The sequence below is a fragment of the Eschscholzia californica genome, unplaced genomic scaffold (assembly GCF_041429995.1).
Source record: "Eschscholzia californica isolate CP2 unplaced genomic scaffold, dmEscCali1.0.p SCAF_1, whole genome shotgun sequence".
Taxonomy (NCBI): domain Eukaryota; kingdom Viridiplantae; phylum Streptophyta; class Magnoliopsida; order Ranunculales; family Papaveraceae; genus Eschscholzia; species Eschscholzia californica.
In genome coordinates, this window is record NW_028238198.1 from 86,567,840 (window position 1) to 86,594,109 (window position 26,270).

A 26,270-nucleotide genomic window follows, 5' to 3' on the forward strand; every position below is an offset into this window, starting at 1 on the left:
GAATCGTTGAAAACATCAAATCTTGATTTAGGTCTTTCTTTTCTTGTTTTCCATTTCAATAACTTTGAATCTGTTTTGCTGTAATCTTAACTACCTTCGAATGGAAGATTTATATTTTCTCTCTCTAAAACTTTCATAACTCTTTAAGATCTTTGATGTTTGTTTCTTATTTAATGATTTGTTCAATGTTAGTATGTTATTTCTCCTTCCAATGTTCATTGTATATTTCTTCAGATCTACGTTAAATCCTCTTCTTTTTTTGTTTTTTTTGCAGATCAGAATCATCTGTCCGTACAGTTCTTGATCTTTGTGATTATCCACACTTATTCCTATAACAGAATATAAAGTACAGGTACTTTACGATAACTTTTCATGTTTTCTGATAAAATTTGCTAATAATATCTTGATGTTTATCCTTTCTGATTCTTGTAACAGAATAAAAATTACAGTTACGTTACGATAAATTACCATACTTTCTGATACAATCTGCATACATTTCACGTAAGATGATAGTATTAATGATGAAAGGTTCGTAAAGTATGAAAAATTTATCCAACATTACACGTCCTTTTTTTACCAGAACAGTGGCCATGACAAGCATATAAAACTTCTCTTAACCTAATAAACAATTGTACTTTTTCATACATTATACATAATTTATTGATCTGTACCTGTTATTTATGATCCATCTCATTTGTTTTTTATTAAATGTTTCATTATTAATGTATGTAAATTTGATTATAATTTTTTTTAACTAATACATATGTTTTTTTTTTTCTTGTAGTAAACCAGCACTGATGGAATTTCTTACAGAATCATCACATAAACTATAGAAGTATAAATTACGATGAAGAAGATTGTTTCTATGATCCTGTTTGGACAACGGAGTCTTACGTGAAGACTTACAAGGAACATATAAACCCTGCCCCTAACTTCGATGAACCATGTACATTTAATGAAGAGTCAAAAACACTACCATGTTTGATTCGCCGTAAACCTGGAAGACCAAAGACAGTAAGGATCGAGAGATCGGGCAACATTCTGACGGAGTTTGTTTTTAAGTTACATAGTCTACTATGTTCTTTTCATTTACAATAAAACACAGATTACTGTTCAATAAAATTTCCTTTCAGTCGTACAAAGGTTGTGTTATTTTCTATACAGTATACATAATTTATGATAAATCACATACTTTATAACAAAAAACATGATTTCAGATTTACATTTCCTAACAAGTTACTATAATTTATGGTACATAATGGATAATCTAAGTATTCAATGGTACATAATGGATTCAATGGTACATTTCCTAACATGACATAAAAAACAAGTAATTTATGTCAGAAAGTAATCTAAGTATTCAATGGTACATAATGGATGACACACACGCATATGATAAATTACGTTGTATACATGACAAATGATGGTTTCCTCGTCATAAATAACACATAATTTACGAACTTGTTTCATAATTTGTATTCGATGTGTGTTTATGTATGAGTAAAAAATGAAAGTTAATTGAGAGAAAGTTGATATATATGTTTTGAATATTAACCCCCAAATCACGCTAATTGATCTCAGAAAATATACTCTTTCCAAATCTGAAAATTAAGTGAGAGAAAGTGATATATAGATTTGGTTTCCAAATCTGAAAGGATGAGAGAGAAAATATATTTTGGAAAATATCCGTTTTCCAAATCTGTTTTGAAAAATCTGTTTTGGAAAATATCCTTGATCCGTTACTTCCTATTAAATCTTTTCAGTTTGTAACCTAAATATCTCCCCCAAATCACGCCCCCTGGTTTGGGAAACTTTCCGGATTCATTCTGAAATTTAACAACCCCGGATTTTTTAGACGAGGGACATGAAGGGTATTTATCAATAAAGTATGAGTTATTTATGCCCTTATTGTAAAAGGACTAAATGTCCATATTTTGGGAAGATTGGTCTATATACCTATTATGAAAATGATTTTGGTCTATATACCCATGGACTCTAAAGAAAAATCTCCCGAGAATAAAGACTTAATCAATCACGATTAATTTAGGAGGCATACTTGTTTTCTAATCCAAAAAATCATTAAGTTGTCATTTGCCTCTTAATCTTCATCTTCTTCACCACACCTCTACCACAGAACTTCTAACAACCACAACTTCCAGAGCTACAATCACCACCACCATTTTTTCTCCTTCTCCACCCCCCCTCTCTCTCTCCCTTCTTCTTCTTCTCTTATTTTCCGTCCCTTTTTCTCTCTAAAAACTAATCTTCTTCTAGTCAGATTCAAATGACTTGAAATCAAATCAAAAAAAATATTTTGGGGTTTGATTATATGGTTTCTCAGCGAGATTTTCCTTACACTACATAACCTACTTCGGCACTTCGCTTTCGTGAAAGTTGAAGCGGAAGAGAGTAAGAGATCGCGAAAATCCTAGATTTCAGTTGATCGCCATCTCTTCCTCTTAAAACAACGCAAAGCCAAAATTCTATTTCTGCGGATTTACTTAAAAATCTTGTAACTTATAAAGATAGTTTTTTTTTTTGTTGAAATACTTGTAAGGATACTTAGTGACCATATATTAGCCCAATGGCATCCCATAATCACATTCTTAAACAAGCTGGTTGATGAAAATTTACCTTCATACTTTAAGATAAAAAAGGAAAAAAGGTATAAATAAGTTGGTGAAACTATTCCATTCATCAACTAGGTTAGTATGGAACTCCACAAAACTCTTCTTCTTTAGAAGCCATTAGTTTATCTCTCCATCGAATCAAATTAGCCAAAGGCGTGATTTAATGAGTCCACGCTAGAATTTCAATCAATTCCTGCCAATATCCACGCCGGGAAATTAAGAACATAAGTCAAGTAGCCCAAACAAGATGTCCAAATAGGAACATCCATGCCCAGACCGATAAATTATTCATACCGAAAGATTTAAATCCATTGATAAGTTGTGAAGAGTTTAACCATAGGTAATCTCCTTCCTAACCAACCCATAAAATAAGTGGAGGATTCATTAAACTGTAAACGTTACCCTGCCATAATGTCACCTCCGCCAACAGGTTTGAATTGATGACCCAGATTGATATTTAACATGGATACATCATATTGTTCATGCCTTTCAACAAAAAAAAATGTAGTTCTATGCCACAAAGTTATAATAATAATAAAGAGGACCTCCAAATGCTATAGAAATTCCACTAATGACAGATTGTTCCGTTGAGTATGTGACCTCTAAGTTTACATAATCGAGATACTATCACTTGAGCAAGATTCTCGAAAAGAAACATAAACTAACTAGTATCATTGAGGGCCTCCATTAAACAGATGTCATATAATTGGCCAAGAAAAGGATGATAAAATATTTTCAAATGGACTAGGAATAACACCTTAAAAGCTATCTTAGATCCTAATGGGTAACCTAAAGAGCTTAAAATCTAAATGAACCAACTTATGTCGTTATTTCTACCTTTAATAACTCAAGTTCAATAAACCTTGGATTCCACCTCGCTAACAAATCGAAACTTAAGACATTCAAAAATTTTGAATACATGCACTACCGACTGAACTATCAGTTGTTGGCACTGATTAACTACACAACTACATCACAAATTTATCAAACAAAATCTGTCAAGTTCTGTTAACAATATAAACTTCATCAAATAATGCAATACCATTATCGAAAAAGAAAAATGAGATGAGATTAATCAAAACTTATGTCTATACCTTCAAGTTAAACCTAATAAGTAGATGACAACAAAATCTCAAAAGCATCAAAATGTAAAAACCCTCATCTTAAATTCATATCCTCCTTTTCACTGGAGACATAAAAAAACAGAACAAAATAACTCATCTGCAAAAACAGATTTGCTTATGGGTCTGCAATGGTGACTTCAACCTCGACACCAGGTTCAATGGTGATTGAAGTGATCTGCTTCACTACCTCTGATGAACTTACAAGATCAATTACCCTCTTGTGAACACGAAGTTCAAATCGATCAAAGGTGTTCGTTCCTGACCACAGAATAACACAACCATTTCAGAACATTTCCAAGGAAAATGGCAAACGTGTAGTCCAATTGAGTACAAAGAAGATTTGTGTGATTTATGTAGTTAAATAAATTCATAAAAAATGAATGATATGAAGCATAGTTGATGTTTTGAAACGTTATTCCGCAATCTTCAACTATTCATCCAAGCTTTAATCAAGTTAATGACTATGCATTTCCCATTGTAACGACAGTCATGAATTATTGAATGATGGAGCTGCCGGGTTGTAAGAATTCATCTCCCTAGTTATCAAGTTAAACTACAAAGAAGCACTCTCCTAACCGAAGTGAAGTTTAACAAATACGAGAATATGACAGTACTAGCGTGCAAGAGAGAGGTTGATTAATGGTTTTGTTGGACTAATAATAAACTACAGATGATAAAACCTCCACATTTACCATCAAACAACCAAGCACTATGAACATTTCTTTCATGGTTTACCATAATATAGTATGTGAAAAATTCACGCTTAACTCAAGTTATCAACACAAGTAATATTTGGGAGAATATTACTTGCAAATGATTACTATCTTGCATACACATAAAATGGTTTCACGATTCAAGCTCAACTAGCAACACATTTGTTAACCAGGAAATTAGTCCACAAGTGTGATGTTATTGGTACCGACACACAGGCTTTTACATGCAAACAAATAGAAGAATTTACCTTCACCACAGGGGGACTTTCTTGTTGTGATGAGCAAGGTTTTTGTTGGCATTCTTACGGGTCCCTTCACTTTCAACCTTTTGTTCTTAGCTCCGCTCACAAGATCGGCACAAACTGTTAAAATTATCAAACGCAAATTATTAGGCTTTAACATCAGACTCTAGAATCAAATAGATTGTTACGAAAAACAGGGGAATGTCGACAACCTTTCTCTAGATTCTTCACATTCTTCGATGAAAGAGTAATCCTAATACGGTGGAGTTGTTCTTGCGGTTCCTCAAAACCGGGTTTCGTCGGTTTCATCATAGCAACAGCAGCCATTGTTCCAAATTCAAAATATCTAACAAAAGAATACCAACAACATAACTAAACCTCACAAATATGGACCCATCTACGAGAACAAATTTAAAAGAACCGAGTTTCGATAGCGAAAACTGCCAACTTAAGCCACAATCGGATAAGTCAAAGCTTCAACTATTCAGAAACCTTAGCATTTTAGTGAATGAATGCTTCTATAAATCCATATTAAGGCAGATTTAATTCATGATTACTCATTTCTTCCAAGTGCTGTGGAAAGGGGGGAAAATAACCCTAGATTCAACTAATGATATCTATTCATGAATTATCACTGCATATATTAACTCCTATAAAGCAAAACAATCAAAATCAACATGAAATTTCATCAGGAAAGACATAAATAACAAGTAGAAAATCAAATAAAACTGGATTAGGGTTTCTAATAAAAATCTATAACTAAAATCTGAGGACAAAAATTGATCTTTACCTAAATTCCTGCTCGAGGTTTTCTGAAAACGGCACAAGGAGAGATATTGAGCTAAAACAAAACCCTAATTCATCTAAAAATCATTTTCTTCTACTGAATATAAAGGAAAAACATTTTACGCTTTTTACCCTTGAACAATGAGGATTTGATTCTTCAGTCCTTGTGACGAAAGGGGTGTTTTAGACAGTTTACATCGAGGAGTAACTTCACAAACGCCAACGGAAATTCTATTCGACCCGATATGTTACCACCTCAAGCTTCCGGCCTCGCGTCGCAAGACGGCAAGAGTTCTCACCTACTCAGATCTGACTCGAGAATCAAAACCTACTCAGACGTGACTGGAGGTACCAGAGCTTACTCATATCTGACTCGAGAGTCCAAACCTACTCAGATCTGACTCGATGTCCCATACCTACTCGACTCAGTGATGCAGGGAGATCTTTTTCGCTGCGTCATCGAAGTACCAGACCAACTCGAATTTGATTCGAGATTTTAGGCATGCACATATCTAGGGCGGGAATCGTATTCTGTTAGCATTTAGTTCCTCATCAGGTCGGGATGGTTGTGCCTTGAAATTTTATGTTCATTGAGTAATTGCGTGTGAACTCGAACCAGAGTTGTGTTTGAGGGAGGCGGACAGGGCATTCACTTTAAATTGAAGTATGTATATATATTGAAGTATGTATATATGTATTAGAAACTAGTTGGCAGAGTGAAGGAAGTAGAGTATGTGGGATGTGGCCCAGCGGTATCATACAAGAGGGTTTCTCATAAAATTTGGTCCCAGACCCTCAAATTCTCAGCCACCGTTTTGATTCGAATGAGGAATTCGTCAAAAGTGGAAGTCCAAGTCCGTTTAAAGCCACATACCTTCTTGAATTTGAGTTTCTCGAATTCCCATTCGCCAACAAAACTTAATGCACACCCAAGCTAAATTAGGCATAAGTCACGTAGTGGTCGGGAATTTATAAAGAAATCAACTTCTAATTCATTACAACATGTAAAAAAAACCTTGTTTCTTTTACACCTTGACACAACAAGACTGTGGTACCATTACGCAAATCTAACAGATCAGGATTAGACAGGATGTCGGACATGACTTCAAAATCTAAAATCGACCTCTTTATTTCATCCGCCTCACCCGGGGTGAACCCATTTCTAGGATTTGGTGTCCATGGGCCAACCGGTGTCAGTGTCCATGATGAGTTACGGGTTTCGGACTTCTTTATCAGGGAAACTCAGATCTGACTCGAGGTAGCAGACTTACTCGTACCCGACTCGAGTTCCCAAACCCAGTCAGGTCTGACTCAAAATTTCTACCAACTCAGACCTGACTCTAGATTTCAGACCTATAAGGCTAGAACCCAGTTCAAGTGCTTCGTTTGATTTTGAGAAGAGAGTCTGGAGAGAGAGATGTTGAAGTTTCTATCGAAGGTGAGGATCGAATTCAATGTGTTGGATCCAAAAACAGCAGCGTGCATGGAGTGTTTCTGGCTCAGTGCAACGCAAGGTCACAAGGAAGGCAAAGGAATCAAATCCAGGATGTCATTGTTGTAATCAATATTGTCATCTTAATTTGTTCGTATTTATCAAATTCAATATAATCACTTCTGTTAAAAAAAAAAGGAGGTACATTGCCTAAGGCAAAATATACAAATAAGTCTTTTATTCGATCCCTAGTCGTACAAAAGAGATGATGATTTCAGTAAGAAAAAACCAAACTTGGTCTCCTAAATCCTTATTATATACCTTTCAATCAGCTGGATCTACTTCCAAACAGAGTGTTTTTTTGGGGATAAAATAAGGTTTATGGGTTTCTCCAAGTTTGAGAGGTCCAAAATGACAACCCATAAGGAATCACTTCATATATTATGGGGTAATTTTTTTGAGCTTTTGGGCACCCACCTGCAAAAAATCTTCCCATCTGTTAAAAGATATTGTCCCTGTTTCTGGGCACACCAGGTCCAAGCCCTCATTTACGGAGATTTGTTCTCGGCGAAGGTTCCAGAAACTCACCCAGAAGATCTCAAGCTTTCACCCATAGTCTAGGCTCTAGACATTCTCGTGAGAGGAGTGGAACTATCACAATACCTTCGCGAGTCTTCGAATATGATACAATTATGAACACCCCAAACTTAACATTGAACGATGTTGCCACTGTTCTTGGCAACCCCCAACCCAGGCCCACATGTACACCATTTTTTTTTCCCTGAGGAAGACTTTTCGAGCCTATCAAAAAAATCGTGATACATATTAAGCTTGAGCGTTCACCGGTTCTCATGTCATAAGTTTTTTTTTTATGTACCACACTAATTAAGTTAAATTGATGGTACAAGTATTATGTTATTATTATTATCAAATCCAAGGGTAATTTAGTATACGAAACTTTATAAAAGCACCCTTTCTCTCTCTTCCCTCCAAAGTCCCTCCTATTCTACTTCCTTTCTCCAAGAACTCAATCAAAATGTCTACCGGCTTCAGAAAATGCTGCAATATCCGTCACATTGTTAGACTCAGGCAAATGCTCGCGTGATGGCGTCATAAAGCCACTTCCCGCTTAACTGGTTGTACCGTCGATATAACGTCAGATGTACCAGTGGGACATGTAGAAGTAACCATCCGCAACAATTGCAGAAGATTCATTGTACGGACGAAGTACCTGAATCATCCAGTCTTCAAGAAACTTCTGGTTCAAGGTGAAGAAGAATTAGGGTCGCCAACAACCCTTGGCTCAAGTCCTAAAAGGTGAAGAAGAATTAGGTTAAGTCTTCCACATAAGAGGTCAAGGATTCGATTTTAACAAATTCAAAAAAAAAAGTTATGGTCCTTATCGGATTCCTTGCGCCAAGTTAGTTTTTGAAGATATTCTCGGGTATATTTCACGATCTGAATCTAACAAGTTTGTGAATCTCAATGATTTCCAAAGACTTCCCACCGTTGGTTTAAGGTTAAATTTAATTTTTGGCCCGATTCTAAGCTGAATTGCCATGATTATCGAACTATTGACGGCCTAAGATATTCTCGGGAAAATCTTGAAGTAGTGCATTTTTTGTTTCAGAAGTTAGAACTAATCTGAATTGCCATGATTATCGAACGATTGACTAAGAGACTTCATCAATAATAAGGTTTATTATTATATGGTAAAATGATCACACGCATTAGAATCAACCATAACAAACGTCCTTACATCCTAAAAACATAAAGAGCCAAAAAAAACAAAACCAAGAAAACAACAAACAGTCAACGGTGGTGATCATCTAGTCGCGGTGGTAGCCGGCTTGTGCTCCAACGGGATAAATGCTCTCTTCAAGAACTAACAAATAGAAATCCACAATAGATTTATCTTCTGGCCAAGGCAAATTACCATATTCACTAAGCTTCTTCTTCTTCATGTCGTAAAAATAAATAAAAGGAGGTTCCCTCATGTCCATTATACTACTTGTTATCATAAACAAATCTTTTCCTGGAATTGATTCAATAAAACGTAACTCATATTTTCCTAAACAAAAAGGCAATTCAATCATCTCCCGAAAAATCCACTTATAATTATTCTCATCACCCTGATCAATATTATAAGTCCACACCCTCATCTCTGTCACCTTCTTTTGATCATCATATTCCATTCTCTCCATTATTGCTAATTGTCCATCAACTTCTAATGAAGATTCGTACTTGAACCTATTATATCTCATACCATCGGGGGGTGGTGGATTTATCAATCTAAATTTCTCTTTTCCAACATGGAATGCTATAATGTTGTCCAACCCATCCCCCCCATGAGGGTTGCATATCAACCAATATATAGAACCATTCAAGTAAGTTGGACTTGTACAACCAAAGCTTCTAACAGGTGGTACTTGGTGAATCGTCCTCCAAGTATTTTCACCAACGGTCAATACCTCCGCACCATATTTTTTATTACGATTCATCCACCACACTAATAATACTTTATGTTGTTGGGTAACAGGATCAAAACCAAATCCAATTGTAGAATATAAAAGACCAGGATCATTATACCAAATATTTGACTTAATCCATGGTGACGCTTCTTTAGTGCAGAGATTGTAAATAAGAACAGAAGCTTTGCAACCTCTCGGACCACCATTGACGAAACATAACAGACCATTAACAGGTCCGACTATGCGCTTTCCCTCCCATTCAGACGGAATTGTTGTCACATCTTCAATACCCCGCTTGAACAAATCTACTGTGAAGAATCTATTTCGTTTCCACTGAGATTGGATGAGGATCTTTTTATTTGAATTTGATCGACGACGACAACTGTGTAACGAAATAAAGTGTTTGTCTTTTTGAATTAGAGACAACCAACTCTTACGTACACACTTGAATCGCATAAGTGACTTGGGAGGAAGTCTACTAAGTATCTCCACCATGATTTCATCAATACCATAAACTCCGCCATCAAGGTTTGAGTTACTCATTGTAGCTAGTTTAAACAAGCTTGTTTCCTTCTCTCTTTCTGTAATTTTCTCCTCTACTAATATATATATATATGAATAATCCTAGTAGAGAGATTTTAGGTTAAACTTCCCTTATTAAGAATAGATATTGATAAATAACAACTTACTTAAAATCCCGTTTTGGTTAAAGTGTAAAGAAAAATCAGATGGGATCAAAATTAGATCAAAATTGAGCACTATAAGCCTCTAAAAAATCTCACTCCAATTATCAATCCTGAAAATTAGAGAAACCCAAAGCTTCTAACTTTCTTAATAAACATGGAGATCTTCACTTTCTATGAAGAAATTAAGATTCTAAAACAAGAAATTAGTGATTTAAAGCTAAAAAGATCTCACCTTTTGTTTGAAAAAGCTTAACCCCAAAAACAACCCATCTTCTTCTTCTTGTTGCTCATTGAAATCAGTCACACCCAGACCCAAAAATCTTCTAAAAAGTGGAAAGTTTAGCCTTTTAAACCCATCACTGATTCTGATTACAGTTCACACCAAGAATTGATTTTTTGCTCATAAGATTTTTATGGCAGAAATAGAAGTCGCTCTCTTTTGCTTCTCCTTCTTCTTGGGTGTTGTTTTTAGAAAGCCCAACCATGATGACTATTTAGACCATCTCCAATAAAAATTTCAAAAGAAACTCAATTTGTCCCGTGTGTCAAAGTTCGAATGAGTTTTTCTTTTGATATATGTCAATATTAAAATCCTCAATTCAAAAGACATCTCTAATGCAACACTCTAAAAACTTAAAATTAACTTAAGTGTTATTTTCTAAATGAATACATTTGCTTTTAAGTGGCCGATTGAGATTCTTAAAAGACATTTCAAATATTGAATTTTTTCTTCAGATATCTCAACATTAAATGATGCCACATCATTTTGAGATCCAAAGGTCATGGCTTTGGAGAATAAAGAAAAATCTTTGGGGCATAAAAACTTAGTCAATTACGATTGACTTAAGAGATGTACTTATTGTTTAACCTAAAAATTTAATTGATTGAAATTTGCTCCCCAATTTTCATCTTCTGCCACATTCACCATCGTAAAGAAAAGTCCTTTGGTTTCTCTTTACCACACACTCTACTGGTCATTCTGTCTCTCATTGTTACTCTATTTTTCTTTTTCTCTCTCCAAAACTTAACATACTTTCTCAACTAAGAAGAATCAAACTACTCGCTATACCTAATTCTGCAACTCATCTTCTCGAGTATATATGAGGAAGAGATAAGGTCTAAAATCTCTGTGATTTCTTTTAACAAGTTTTTGTTAAATCTCCAAAGCTTCAATATATTTCCTCTCAACAACCTCAACTTTGGAAACTAACAATTTGACATCTCTTATATCATCTTTCTTCTTTTCCTTCTTGCACATTTCCATGGCATTTTTAATTCTCTTCAAAAATATTTTCTAATTCACCTGTTTCCAACTTCAGTTTCCAACTTATAAATCCATGACAAGCTTCAACAAATAAAGGGTCTTTAGCAAGTATGAAACCCTAATTTTGTCAATTCGACTTCTCCATGAAAAGATGGGATTTGAAAAGAACCCATTCTGTTTCAGTGGATTTGATTTCAATTAACTTAACGACTATTGAGATTGCTTCTTCGATTTTTCTTAGTTTGATTTTGACTTCCAAAACTGCTTTAAGGGATTTGACATGGTCGGTGGGGGAACTCAAATACTCATCTAGGATTTCTTTCTCTTGGAGGTGGAGATGGAGGTGGCTACAACGATGGGTGCGGAGGTGACTATGGAGATGATGATTTACCCCCGTATTAACAAAGTAGTTTCAATTAGAAGTTTTCGTAAAATGTTGTAGTTTTAGTACAATGACGTTTTAGCTTCAATTTGTAGTTTTAGTAAAATATCATAGTTTTAGTAAAATAACATATTAGTTTCAATTTTTAGTTTTATCAAAATATTGTATTAGTTTTAATTTGTAACATAAGTCTTGTAATTTCAATTAGTTGTAATGTAATCTTACTAGGTATGACACGTACATTCGGCACGTTCAGTTTCGTATATTCGTCTTAAAGATCATAAAGAAATAAAATAATTTTAGATTTTTACTATGTTAGTTGTTATTCTTAGGAGGCTCCTGAGCATTATGAACTATTTGACATGTGAAAAAGGTAACGTCAACATGGGATTGTTGTCAAATAAACGTTCATTTTCATTTGTAAGTACAAATGATGAAATAGAAAACAGTAAAAGCATCTGGTCATTTATATGACCTCATGTGACAAAGAATTTGAGTTCTCTTTGCACTATGTCTATTAACTACGTATATTACCATCAATTTAGCACGAATATAAATATATAAGTTTCGTTATTATGTTATTTACATTTGGTGCTATGAAGGGTTGAAAGTCTAAAAGTTAGGAAAATTCGGTCCAAGATCACCCTTAAAGATCTATAAGTTTTTAGTCCTTTGTCTAAAATGTCAAAATACCCTCAGTACGTCAACAGATTTTATACATCTGGTAGTTTGTGCAATGCATCTGGTAGCTTGTTTAATGCATCCGGTAGTTTGTATATTGCATCTGACAGTTTGTACAATGCATTTTTAAATATGTAATCCATTTTAGTCTATGATTTTAGATTCTTAGCATCTGAAAAATTAGGTTATGAACTTGACTTTGTACGAGTCTTAGATGTAATGCATTTCTAATTCAACGTTGGTATATTGTATCTGGTAGTTTGTACAATGCATTTTTAAGTGTGTAATTGTATCTGGTAAATTGTACAAACTATGCGAATAACGTGGAATAATTCTGAAAAATGTATGGAGAATCATAAATAATGCTTGAAAAACATGATGTGCAATGTAAGGTATAAGTTCGACAATGTTAGAGTAATGGTTGAATTATAAAATACAAATGAAGTATACATTGTATGTAATGTATGGTACAACTAATACAATGCGACAATAATGGTTACAATATAAAAGAAGCTTGAAGAAAATACATTGTATTATCATTCCTTACACATTCTTAAAAATGTACATATTATAAATCATTAGACAATTAGAACATACATTTTAAAAAATGCACAAACTATCTGAATAGTGTACCACACTATCTAATTAATGTACCATAATTCTGAAAAATGTGCACAGAATTATATATATAGAGGGGTAAAGTTGGAAGAAAGAAAAAAATCCCTAGAGATGGAATTTAGTGCATTGAGACCCGTTTTTGGACTACATGTTAGTTTATAGTTTGTTTTTGGACTTTTGATTTATTTTGGGAGATGAATGAACTATTTGTACCAATAAGGCCTTATTTTTTTACCTCCCACCCATTTTTTCTTATCGAAACATGAAGTAATTGAAAGGGAAACAATGAAATTGAAGATAAAAGTTCCAACAAAAATAAAACCTAACCATCGTTCACTAGTTATCCCGTTGTGATACTATGGAATCCAAACATAAGCAGTCAGCATAAACATTTCGTCGATGTAAAAAACGCCTATCTACCTTTTTTTCGTTTGTGTTTAAGCTCTTTGACTTGGACAAAACCGAATCAAATTGAAAACGGTCAAAGTATTGTCTTATCTTGAAGTTTCACTCTTTCTCTTAAAAAAAATGAAAGAAACAAAAATTCTTCAATTATTTTATAAGGACTCAGTGAAGTGATAAACACGATAACCACCTAAACAAAACAAATTAAACAAACATTTAATGGGGCCTAAAGCCCGACAACATTGAACATATAGCCTGACAATATTATTATTATTTATAAATTCAAATTCAATAATTATGGATTTCATCTAGTTTCTGTGAATACTATCAACCTCTTGGGCAACTAAGTGTGGACAGTATATTGTTTGTGTTGTGTTTATATTATAACAAGATATACTTTTATATAAAATAAAATATTAACTTGGCCTTGTTGGGACACATGCCCTCTCAGGTTCCAATGTGAGCCCTTATTTGGTTCCATGATTATAGATATGTTTTCATCATTCTATCTCAAACTTGAATACCCCAGTCATTTCTTAACAAAAAAAAATACCCTAGTCATTTACTTACCTAAGGTGTGAAATTTCAATCAAGTCAGAAGAATTGTGGTAATGATTTTTTAAAGTGGCTACGACAGTCATTAAAATAGCATTAGTACACCAATGACATGTGATAAATACGACAACCGTCAATGTGTTGGATCCAAGAACAACTGCGGGCGTGGAGTTTCTAGCTCGGTGCAACGCAAGGAAGTCGGAAGAATCGAATTCAAGATGTCAATTAGAGGTGAAGAGAAGAACCGACGACCATTGATGGAGGCCATCAGCATGGGCCTCACGGCCAAGTCATTGGGCCTCACGGCCGAGTTCATTAGGGTTAGATTTGAGTGTTTCCTAGTAATTTTAGAGTTTAGAAGTTTCTATGTTTGAGTATCTTTGATATTTAGGAATCCTAGTTTGAGTCTATCTAGAAGTGTCTAAGTTCCTATAAAAGGAAGTCCAGTCTGTCCTCGTTATTCAGATCAGAGAATATTATCAATCCAGTTTATTATTAATCAGTTAATCGTTTTGTTTTTTTACTTTATCAGTTTTCTTCGCATATTTAAATCACTTCTATTTGTGCTAGTTCTTATACTGGAACTTTTTATTTACGTATTTTACCAGTTTATTTCATTAGTTTAGTTTAATAACAATGGTAGATTCCATTACTTTTACGCTTCCGCAACAATCTACATCAACCATCCACCCCAAATCACAGTAACATTCAATAATGGAGTTGAAGAGGTCTTCGATGCAACATCGACACCAGCTCAGAGTATAAGACAGATGATTCTTGATAAGGGCCGGATCTAGAAACTGAACAAATGTTCAAGGATAATGGAGAGTTTTGGCTTGTGGCCATCCCTGAATAAGAACTTCATCAAAAGTGGAAGTCCAAAAGTCCAAGTCCGTTTAAAGCCACATACCTTCTTGAATTTGAGTTTCTCGAATTCCCGTTCGCCAACAAAACTTAATGCATACCCAAGCTAAAGAAGGCATAAGTAATGTAATGGTCAGGAATTTATGAAGAAATCAATGTCTAATTCATTACAACATGTAAAAAAACCTTGTTTCTTTTATACCTTGACGCAACAAACTGTCATACCATTGTGCAAATCTAACCGATCGGGATCAGACAGAATGTAGGACCCGACTTCAAAATCTAAAATCATGGAGGTACCCATGTCTAGGAATCGGATGTCCATGGGCCAACCGGCGTCAGTGTCCAACTGTCCATGATGAGTTACGGGTTTGAGACTTCTTTATCGGGGCAACTCAGATCTGACTCAAGGTATCAGAATTCAGACGTACACATACCTGACTCGAGGTCCCAAACCCAGTCAGGTCTGACTCAAAATTTCCAATTCAAATCTGACTCTAGATTTCAGAAGAACCTAGAAGGCTAGAACCCAGTTCAAGTGCCTCGTTTGATTGTGAGAAGAAGAGGGTCTAGAGAGAGAGAGAGAGATGTTGAAGTTTCTATCGAAAGTGAGGATCGAATTCAATGCGTTGGATCCAAGAACAGCTGCGTGCATGGAGTTTCTAGCTCAGTGCAACGCAAGGAAGGCGAAAGAATCGAATCCAGGATGTCAATTACAGGTGAAGAGAAGAACCGACGACCACCCACCTCAAATCACAGTAACATTCGTTAATGGAGTCGAAGAAGTGTTCGATGCGACATCGACACCAGCTCAGAGTATAAGACAGATGATTCTTGATAAGGGTCAGATGCTTGAAACTGAACAAATGTTCAAAGATAATGGTGAGTCTTGGCCTGTCGTTATCCCTCAAGAAGAACTTCATCAACGTTTCCCCGGTACCAAGGTACTATTTTTCTAGGTTTTGTTCATTGAAGCACTTTATCGAACAGTTGGTGTGCATATTTATGTCATGTTCTGTTAGGTCTAAATTTCTTGCTTGGCCCTCTGTTTTGACGTTTTTATTAAAAACCCATTCTTGTTTCAAACTTGTTTCATCGATTCCTTTGAGTATCAAGCGTACCAGAAGGGATGAATTCCTTATTTTCATCATCTAGAATAATAATATCGAAACAATAGTTCATTTTCTTATTCGAAGTTTGGTTGATCAAGATTCTGCTTTTTTGTTCCTATACTTAATGTTAATCTTATTCGAGGTTTAGGATAACAGTTCTTAATCTTGTAAGGGGGAGGTTGTCTTAATGATGTTGTTTTGGGTACGGATCGATAAGGTTACACGGGAATCAGTAGACATAGGAAGACATAGTACTAGGTGTTTCATTAGGCAAGGGTCAAGAGCCTACTTATGAATGGAAGATCGATCATGAGAATACATCGCGAGAGTGTGGAGATAGAATGACCGAGTAGTAAGACTCATACATCGGTACGTGCATAAACACTTACGAGTGAAGCAGTTGGGATTGGGATTTGGAGCTCAGGACTAACTCGTATTTTAATTATTTTATGTAGAATGCTTCCATTTTCTACAATCGAGAGTTTCGTATAAAAGAAATGAAAAGGGAAACAGAGAATGGAAGCTATAGAATAGGGAAGTCCTTGAGTCCCTCGAACTGAGCTTAGGTTAACCCCCGAGCTCGAGCTTACTTGTAAGCTGAAATAATTAGCTTAAGGTGTAGAACCTACAATTCTTGGAGGGAATATTGAGAAAGTGAGAAGAGAATAAAAAAGTAATTATGAAATGTCACTAGAACGATAGAGAAAACAGTGCACATGAATAATTGTACCAAGTACATATAGTTTCAATATGAGACATCGTATAATATGATGTCCTCCAAAGATACTTCTTAAACCCATGGGTGAGCCAGAAACACAGTCTTACCCAAACATCATATATTGGCGGGTCTCCTTCCCGGCCATAATGATTGTATTGTGACAATTGACACGTCAAGAGTGTATGTCGTCTCTGTTTGTTCTGTTTATGAATTGAATTGGAATTGTTATTAATTGGAGTCCTGCCTAGGGTTTCATAAACCTACTTTTGTTCTGTAGAAGATCATATTTGCATTGAATGAGTAGCTCAGGTCCAACTGCGGATGAACGATACCCCACTGCAGGACTCAAAAACTCTTCGACGACTTCTTACCTGAAAAAAATCTCCAGAATTGATCAAATTTTAAATTGAGAAATTATCATTTTTATCTTCATGCAATTCAAAAGGACGAAAGTTTTAAAGTTACAAACATTACTCACTTTCTCATTTTCTTCTTTCCAGCCAAGGAAGGCAGAAGAGAAAAAGCAATAACACTTTCTCGTTTATCAGCTGGTGGTTCATTTTCTTCTTTTATGCATCCACCACTTCATTCAGGTAAGAGAACATCATTCAAGGAAAGATGGTTGTGGGAAAGTGGGTATCAAAACAATCTTAAACTTGTACTTGTCTTTGTTCTGATGCACTTTGGATTATGAATATCATGAACGTTTTGTTCTATTCGGTAACAAATTGTTTTGGTTAATGTATAGAAGGAAGTTAGAAATGAATAATTACATCAGGTTTTGTTGAGTAGATATCTTCGGGTGTCTGTTTTCTTGACCATCTAGTGTGCCAAATTGTTGAGTAGATAGAGAGAGAGTCGGGAGAGAAAAGAGAGAGAGAAAGGGGAGAGAGAAGATGTCGCCGCCAGTGACTTTCTTCCGGCAACTTAAAAGTGCGTTTGGTTTGGGTTTTTTTAGTTTTTCACCGTCTTCCCCGGAAATTTTTCTGCTTTCCCCAAAGCCGTGGCCTTTCTTGACCAATTAGAGGACTTCTTTTAATGGAGGCCCCCAATGACACTAATGAGTTTATGTTTCTTTTCATCAACCTTTTCTTGAAAGGCCAATTAAATGACTAGAAGAGTTCATCTTTCTATTCAAGAATCTTGCTCAAGTGATAGTGTTTCGATTATCTAAACTTAGAGGTAGGTCACATACTCAATGAAACAATTTGTCATTCAGTACTGTACTTTCTATAGCATTTGGAGGTCTTCGTGGTATAGAACTATATGATGTATCGAAGTTGAATATCAATCTGGGTCATCACGGTCAATTTCCGAAAAAAAAATAATAATAATTTGTGTCATCAATTCGAACCAGTAGGCTAAAAGCAAACATATGAGTCATCAGAAAATGGGAGTGGAAAGTTGGCATCTTTGAAGAGAAAAACGGAAAAACATGAAAAAAGGAATGTCAGAAGTGGTGGTATTTGAACCCACGCCCTCTCTCGGAGACCGGAACTTGAGTCTGGCGACTTAGACCACTCGGCCATCCTGACTTTCTGGGTAGAATATCACCCCAAGATTTATAAGTAATAAACTTTCTGGTCAGAATATCACCCCAAGATTTACGACTAATTATTTGTGATATCTGAGACAAGCATGAGAGTTCACTCCCATTATTTGTGATATCTGAGACAAGCATGAGAGTTCACTCCCATTATTTGTGATATCTGAGACAAGCATGAGAGTTCACTCCCATGGGAGTACAAACTCAAGATTTATTAAAGTTCGGTATAAATAAGTAGTTAGACAGACTTTAGTTTAGATAAATTTTAGAGAGGTTTAAATTCGATAGTTATCGTGCTTACCACGTAGTATTGATGGTCTATGCAATTGTAATGAGACTATAGTAGTCAATATAAAAAAAAACGGATTTGGGGATCGGAGAAAAACCACTCATTCGAAACATCTTGATCACTTCATTTAAGATCTTGTCATACACATTTGAAGGCCAGTTGGCGTATCCAAACCCCCCAATGGGAGCTACACAGAGTATCCCAAACATCGATTTCAAAATTCGACAACTAGACCAAAATGCCCTCGGACAAACTTAGTTTGGGCCTTAATCGGAGTATGAAAAACTTATAGGAAAATGCATTTGAATAAATATTCCAATTCAATCTTCTTCCCCTACCAAAAGGAATAATATTTAAGATAGTAACAAAACAAAACCCACAACCAAAAAGAATAAATAACATAAACTTGTGTGTATAACTTGTTCTTACCACCAACTCCAAGACCAGGATTAAACACAGACAGTTTACCTATTTGGAGGTTGATTAACCTCTATGTCTCCGTCTACAGGTACTTTTTTAAGCATAATCAAAAGAAATCATACTGAATTGGTATGACCAATGATAGAAAAGAGTAATATTGTCGACGATGAACCCACTCATCTCATGAACGTACTCGTCTTCATTCTTGCTTCGACTCTGCACCATTATTCTGCTGCGGCTGTGGAGGTGGCTGGGGAGACTGCTGCTTCTGCTGCTGTTGGTGTTGCGGCTGTTGATGTTGTTGCTGCATCTGGTATATTTGAGAATTCATGGGCAGTTGGTGAGACAAGGAGCTATTGGAGCTACTTAACTCTCCTGCAGATATCTTTAACCTTTGCACTTCCGCAGTCAACGCCTCATTTAAAGCTGCCATTTGATACAGGGTGAGCACATACTCTGACAACATTATATATATATGCATAAATGTGAAAAGGGGCAAGCTTTTTTGGATCAAAAGGAGTAGAAGCCCGAAACTTTTCCAGTTCGAGTTGATGTATGATATACAAATTGTATTATATTGAAACTGTCCAATTTATAAACAACTCAGCCAGATGGGCCAGATCAGTTAGATACATGAGTGAAAGAAAAGATAAATGAGTATTTAGTTATCTATTGCTCAAGTAGGCGAAGATTGTCTTCACATTATTACTGCACTTTTCAGGTTCACTGGCATACACAATGCAAAAGGTGTGAACAACTTAATATCTACTTTGGCATATTCGCGTATGATGTGTTAACAGTGAGTCAGTGCCAAAGACTTCTTGATTCATGGGTATTTCTGAGTCAGGGAGTTACTTAAAGATGTTTTACATATTTGTATGAAATCTAATACCCAACTAAGTATCGATCAAATTTCGATGCATATTGGCCACTGGGTACACTTTTTGTCCATGATATAATATCAGAAATACATAGGACATTTTGCATATCGTCTAGGGTTGAGTAGCTGTGTGATGGATACATGGAGATATCAACTACTAACTACTTAGTAACTCAAAATCCCAAAACTATTTTCTACCCATTTTAAAAATTGTAGTCTTAAGGTGATGCCACTATGTATTACGTGTGAATTTGAAGTGAAGTGATTTGACAGGATAATGCAGAAGATATGCACGAAGACACTTCTGGGGTAAAGTTATGGTTACAACCTACTATCAAACAGAAGAACAAAAATATTATATGCCCACTTTTTCTAATAGAATTTATCTAAGCTATGTAAACAATAAGAAATAAAGGTATTGATAGTGAGAGAGTTTTACCATCCCTAAGTTGAGCTTGCTGTTCCATGGCTTGAAGACGAAACTTCAGCTCGTTGTTCTGACTGGATAGCCCAGCAGAATCTCTCTATGGAAACCAAATAACAAATATAAGACAGAGATGGAGGATATATATATATATATATATATATAGAGAGAGAGAGAGAGAGAGAGAGAGAGAGAACACTTGATGCTCACCTGCAACAATGTAAGCTGCGCAGACAATGTGGTAGCTTCTGTCTGTAGCGTCTGCACCTTGTGTTCCAACTCTGAGATGTATCTCATCTTCCTCTCCTTCGACCGAGCAGCTGATTGACGGTTAGCCAAAATCCTGAAATGAAATAAATGTAACATACAATCTTCTTCTGCTCTTGATCTCATCTCGAAGGCTGTACACTTCAAGTAAACAAATGTAATTGAGTAAAACAGGTGGAGAGGCTGCACTACCTTTTGGCGCGTTTAGGATCCGTCTGTGCAATCTCAGCAAGTTTCTCATTGGCCATGATCTTCTTCAACTCGGCTCCAGTGAATTCACCATTTCCAAATTCTAAGCTGAAAGTGTTGGAATTTCCATCCAAAGAATTGCTATGTGAGTGTTGACCACAACGAGTACCCGGAGAAGGTGGCAATTTTGGTACATCGTCGACAAAGTTAGGAAGGTTGCCCATGAAACTATCCATAGATATGCTTCTACAATGACGAGTAGTAGGAGCAATATCTCCTCCTGCTCTCCTTTTAGTTCCTTCCCTCTTCTCAGTGCAAGCACTTACACTCGCACGCTGCATACTGTTACAACTTTCATTTACACTACTCTCGGCTTCATTATCACTGCTGCAATTTGTTTTCGTCCCACTGGCTCTACTATCGTTGTCATGACCAGTCTTGTCATCTGTACCGGATGAGTTTAGGGCATCCAAGTTTTCCAAATTCATATAGGTATTAAACAGATCAACGACAGAATCTCCTTCAGATCTCCTCTCACCCATCCCTTCTGCATTATTATCACTTTCTCTATCCCACTCTGATTCTCGTTTCACCAACTGAATTGGCTTACCAACTCGTGAATTTTCTCTGACAGATGCCGATTGGTCGAAAGCGGATTGCCCTTTAGGCGGAATAAACGGAGGGGACAAATAATTCGTATTGGATAACCCAAATGGAATATCACTACTTGATCGTCTATGTGACTTTCGAGGGGGAAGGCTCTCACCAACCCGAAGTGAATTACCTCTCATAAACGAAGGAAGTGGGGGAGTTTGTGAAGTACCACCTCCATCTTCCATCGAGACATCAGCAGAAACAGCATCAGACATTGAAGTAGATGGGGAGTCTCGGTACGGGGAAGGGCTTAACGGAGGCAAACAATCCATGTTGAAAAATGCAGGCTGTGATATAGATCTAGAATGTGTAGGTCCTCGACCAAAATTCTGTAAAGGGGATTGCTGACCAACAACTGCCGATCGAGATACAGGGATCTGAGAATAAGGCGATACAGGTACCATCTGTGGATGAGATGGTGGTATTCCAAGTCTTTTACTATTATCAGGACTAAAGTTCTGTGAGAAATGTCTAATGGGAGCTCGAATTTGCGAGCTATTTAACTGATAAGCAACATCTAATCGATTTGTAGATAAATTTTGTGGGTTTTGAACTGAAGATAATGAATTTCCAAATGAAGATTGAAGTAACTGCATCATATCATTACAAGATTCTTCTCTTTCTTCCATTTCAAAAAAAAAACCTTAATTCTTTAACCACCAAAAACCCTAGTTACTACTTTCACACGTTCATTTAAATTCATCAAAACCTGTACCAATTAAACCAACAAAAATTCTTAAAACTAAGCAAACCCATTAAACCCTTTATAGGGTTTATCACAATATTAAGTTTTTGTAGTTCAAAAACTGCAAAATAAAATACAGAAATGAAACTAACAACAACTTATTAAACTTGAATAGAGAGGAAGAGAGATAAATGATCATTACCTCACCGTGAATACAACATTTTTTAGGTTAATCAAAGCAATGCTGGTCGATCTACTAAATTTTACAGAGAATTTCATGAACAGATTGAGCAAAACTGTGCCCTAATTTAGTAGAATTAGGGCAAGATAATGAAAGAAAAGAACAAGTTTGATTTCTCTATTGGGATTGAAAATGTTTAGAACAATGCCGTCGGGTTTCTCTCTCTTCTTGTATCTGGTTGATAGTGTTGAATTACGCGTGAATTTAAGTTACATTTCAATTTATAAATTAATTTCCATTTAATTTGAATTTCATTCCGACCGCATTTTGTGTGCTCAATCTTTTCTTTCCCGTGTTTGCGCAAGTTATCTATGCCCATAATCTTTTCTAAATCCATTCAAGATTATTTTCCTCTTTTAACCTTCTTCTTTTCTTTAAATGTCATTTCTTTATTGGAAATATAAAGCTAAATATAATATTTTCCCTTTTTTTTTTTTTTTTTTTTTTTTTTTTTTTTTTTTTTTTTTTTTGAAAAGGAAGTAGTCTATTACCAAGGAAAGTTACAAAGTAGTCCACAAATATACACCAAACATACCCGGACTAAATAGTAACTAAGTTAACATTTGAGGATAAAACACTAATTTAAATAAAGTTCGAGGATGACGCTGACGCGGCAAGATCGTGCGCATCTTTGTTATAAATGCGGTTGCAATACTCCACCTGTGCTCGGAGTATATTGACCCTTGATCTCAGGCCGTCAATCTCCCTTGATAATCTCCAAGGGACCTCACAATCGACGGTCGTAATCCAGTTAAGCATAACCTGCGCGTCTCCTTCAATTATAAATTCCGTCAACCCTAAATCTTCGGCCACTTCTAGGGCACACTCGAATCCTTTCATCTCACTATAAACTGCCGATCTCGGCGGTATCTCTTTCACCTTCGTTCCTAAAATGTGTCCCTGTGAATCTCTTACTAAGGCTGCACATGAGGCTTTGGTCTCCATGAAAGCTCCATCAAAGTTTATTTTGATTCTTCCATTTGGTGGAGGAATCCACCTACCTTCCTGTAAAACAGTATGCATGTTAGTTTCAAGAGCTAATAGAGGTACTGACCTGAGCAGTTCTTTGGTGTTCCACCAGCACCTATCCAGATCCGGTTCCTTTTGGAGAAAATGTTTATCACATCTCAGCTTCCACCATGACCAAATCAAATAAGAAAAGGTAAACCATTCCCTGTTGCCTAGATCTCTTTGATTGAGCAAATATTTTAAATTTTTGATCGGATCTACAAATTTCATTTGTAGATTAGTGGTTCCAGCTTTAAGATTCAGTTCTGTAAATGATGGACAGCTACCGAAAAGGTGAGTGATCGTCTCTGTTTCCCCTTGATCACACATGATACATGTTTGATTTATATGATTCACCCTTTTACCTATATTATCTAGAGTTGGTATGCCTCCATGAATAAGTTTCCAGATGAAGTTTTGTACCTTAGGGTTCATATCTTTTTTCGACCAAAAGTATTTCCAAGGAAAATCCGAAATTTCCTCATGAAGTGTTGGTAATACTTTGATCTGTGTATAATATGATTTCGTGGAGAATTTACCTGAATCAGTAGGCTTCCATATGAGTTTGTCTTCAGTGTAACTCTCATTAATTCTGATATTCAGGATATGTTGTGTTGTAGAAGTATCAAAAACCGATTGGATCAATTCTATATTCCATGCTCTTTGATTAGGGACCATAAGGTCCCTGACTTTATGAATTTCATTAGGAAGGGGTTGAATAGGGATGGGTATTTGATTAGGGAGATCTGGTAACCAAGGATCCTTAGTAATTTGTATTGAATTGCCATCTCCTACTAACCATGTGATATTCATTTTCATGGTGGTTCTTATATCTGTAATTGCTTTCCAAAATTGGGATGAGTTAGTTGGGGGATGATGATCCCAAAACTCTCCATTCTTGATATATTTTGATCTCAATAATTTAACCCAAATTGCATCCTTTTCATTTAAGAAACGCCATGTTAGTTTAGCCATCAGTGCCTGATTTACCTCCTCAATTGATCTAATACCTAGCCCACCACTATTTTTAGGGCTAGTAATAATCTCCCACTTTATAAAATGAAGCTTTTTCTCTTGAACACCATGTCCCCACCAAAAACATCTTTCTATTTTTTCTAATTCATGTATAACTTCCTTTGGCATTATTTGATATCCACAAGGATAAGAGCATAATGAAGCCAGTACAGATTTTATAAGTACTGTTCGACCTGGTTGACTTATCATTTTGTTCTTCCAACCAGCAAGCCTACTATGAAATTTTTCCAATAACCACTGATAACTCTGCACTCTGTTGCTTTTTTTGAGGATAAGCGCACCAAGATACTTTTCTTCATCTGTCATGAGGGGAGCTGAGAGTCTATTGATAAATTGGTTTTGGATATCTTCGTGAATGCCTTTTCCGAAGAACAGGGATGATTTGGAAAAGTTCACCTGCTGACCAGAGAAAGAAGAATATTGATTCATTATATGTATTAAATTATTCAAAGTTGTTAGATTTGCTTTACCGAAGACTATCAAATCATCCGCGAACAGTAGGTGTGTTATGTTAGGGCTGTCCGGATTGATCTTGTAACCTGTAAAGATCCCTTGGGATGCATATAAATCAAATAAAAGAGAGAGAGATTGAGAGGTGAGGATAAAAAGATAAGGGGATAATGGGCAACCTTGCCTAAGGCCTCGAGAGGCCGAAAAGTCCCCTACCCTGGTACCATTTATTTGGATATTAAATCGGGCTGAAGTAACACAAGACATGATAAGGTTGAGAATTCTACCTTCTAAGCCCGTAGCCCGCAGGACCGAATTCAAAAAAGTCCAGTCCACTCGGTCATAGGCTTTAGCCATGTCCATCTTTAAGGCAAAGGCCCCATTTTTGGCCCTAGAACGATGCATAGAATGTATTAATTCTCTGGTAATCACTATATTGTCTATGATTTGTCGTTTAGGGACAAAGGCATTTTGGTTCCAAGCAATGGTTTCTTCTAGGTAAGGTCTAAGTCGGTTGGCAATTATTTTCGTGATGAACTTATAGACCGAATTACATAGTGCTATCGGTCTGAATTCAGAGGCGAAACTCGGGTTCCTAGTCTTAGGGATTAATACAATAGTGGTACAATTCAAAGTTGGATCAATAGAACCTGTAATAAAGATGCCTCGAATGTACTCTATAAGTTCTGGACCAATTATATCCCAATTATGTTGGAAGAAATAACAAGGTAAGCCATCTGGTCCAGGGCTCTTCGCTGCTCCCATTTCCATAACCACTGATTTAATCTCCTCTGCCGATGGAACCCTTGAGATGTCGTCGATTTGTTCAGCCGAAAACACTTTGTAAGAGTTTAATAACTCGGTCGGAGGCAGAGTGACCTGTTCTGCTGAAAATAAGTTCTGAAAAAAAGATATGAATTCCGAAGAAATATCATTGATATGCCCCGTAGTTTGACCATTCGGCAATGTTAATTGATGAATCGTATTTTTCTGTCGACGTGTAGACATTGCCACATGAAATGCTTTTGTATTCCTGTCTCCATTATGGACCCAATTGGCTTTGGCTCTCTGTTCTGCCCTAGTACATTGTAAGTTTTCCAAAAACATAATCTCCTCTTGAATTTCACTCTCAATATTGAGTACTTGTTCCGTGGGGATCATTTTTTGAATGTTTAACAGTCTCTGTTTAAGAATAGAGAGTCTATTTTTAATGACCCCAAAAGCACGCCTGCTCAAGTGTTTGATACCGTCTTTGGCCTGTTGAACTCTTTCTGAGAATGTACCCGTACTCTGGTCCCATTGTTCCTTGAATGTTTTCGAATAGTCTTCATGTTTTGTCCAAAAAATTTCAAATTTCGAGATGGTATTCATGGTGGCACCTTGAACATTGAACTTGAGAAGTATTGGGGCATGGTCACTGTTGTAACGTGGCAAATGAAATACTCCTGCTGTTGGATATTTAAGTAGCCACTCCGCATCACATAATACTCGATCCAATC

General features: G+C 36.1%; 4 protein-coding genes and 1 pseudogene across 7 annotated transcripts; 2 read left to right on the plus strand and 3 right to left on the minus strand.

Moving 5' to 3' along the window:
• Positions 1-3,674: 3,674 nt before the first annotated feature.
• LOC147570607 (small ribosomal subunit protein uS10y-like) lies at positions 3,675-5,574 on the minus strand. The gene is made up of 4 exons (XM_086657144.1): positions 5,500-5,574; positions 4,922-5,055; positions 4,716-4,829; positions 3,675-4,012 (listed from the first exon to the last, which is right to left on the minus strand). Exons 2-4 carry the CDS (start codon positions 5,034-5,036, stop codon positions 3,870-3,872), a joined length of 372 nt encoding a protein of 123 aa, XP_086513270.1. The 5' UTR covers positions 5,037-5,055; positions 5,500-5,574; the 3' UTR covers positions 3,675-3,869.
• A 1,338-nt stretch (positions 5,575-6,912) lies between these two features.
• On the plus strand, positions 6,913-14,947 carry LOC147570608 (uncharacterized; annotated as a pseudogene).
• On the minus strand, positions 8,613-10,631 carry LOC147570609 (putative F-box protein At1g32420). Of its 2 annotated transcripts, none has more exons than XM_086657169.1 (2): positions 10,317-10,631; positions 8,613-10,022 (listed from the first exon to the last, which is right to left on the minus strand). In XM_086657169.1, exon 2 carries the CDS (start codon positions 9,939-9,941, stop codon positions 8,757-8,759), a length of 1,185 nt encoding a protein of 394 aa, XP_086513295.1. In that variant the 5' UTR covers positions 9,942-10,022; positions 10,317-10,631; the 3' UTR covers positions 8,613-8,756. The 2 variants fall into 2 exon arrangements, with proteins under 2 accessions (XP_086513295.1, XP_086513296.1); XM_086657170.1 differs by having other exon boundaries at positions 8,613-10,194; positions 10,317-10,570.
• Positions 14,948-15,387: 440 nt separating the features above from the next.
• Positions 15,388-17,331, plus strand: LOC147570610 (uncharacterized). The gene is made up of 2 exons (XM_086657145.1): positions 15,388-15,797; positions 17,184-17,331. The coding sequence occupies exons 1-2, from the start codon at positions 15,441-15,443 to the stop codon at positions 17,211-17,213; spliced, it is 387 nt and encodes a 128-aa protein (XP_086513271.1). The 5' UTR covers positions 15,388-15,440; the 3' UTR covers positions 17,214-17,331.
• A 1,488-nt stretch (positions 17,332-18,819) lies between these two features.
• On the minus strand, positions 18,820-22,582 carry LOC147570611 (bZIP transcription factor 29-like). Of its 3 annotated transcripts, none has more exons than XM_086657146.1 (5): positions 22,240-22,582; positions 20,702-22,061; positions 20,453-20,585; positions 20,258-20,342; positions 18,820-19,364 (listed from the first exon to the last, which is right to left on the minus strand). In XM_086657146.1, the coding sequence occupies exons 2-5, from the start codon at positions 21,979-21,981 to the stop codon at positions 19,138-19,140; spliced, it is 1,725 nt and encodes a 574-aa protein (XP_086513272.1). In that variant the 5' UTR covers positions 21,982-22,061; positions 22,240-22,582; the 3' UTR covers positions 18,820-19,137. The 3 variants fall into 3 exon arrangements, with proteins under 3 accessions (XP_086513272.1, XP_086513273.1, XP_086513274.1); XM_086657147.1 differs by having other exon boundaries at positions 22,245-22,576; XM_086657148.1 differs by lacking the exon at positions 22,240-22,582 and having other exon boundaries at positions 20,702-22,087.
• Positions 22,583-26,270: the final 3,688 nt, after the last annotated feature.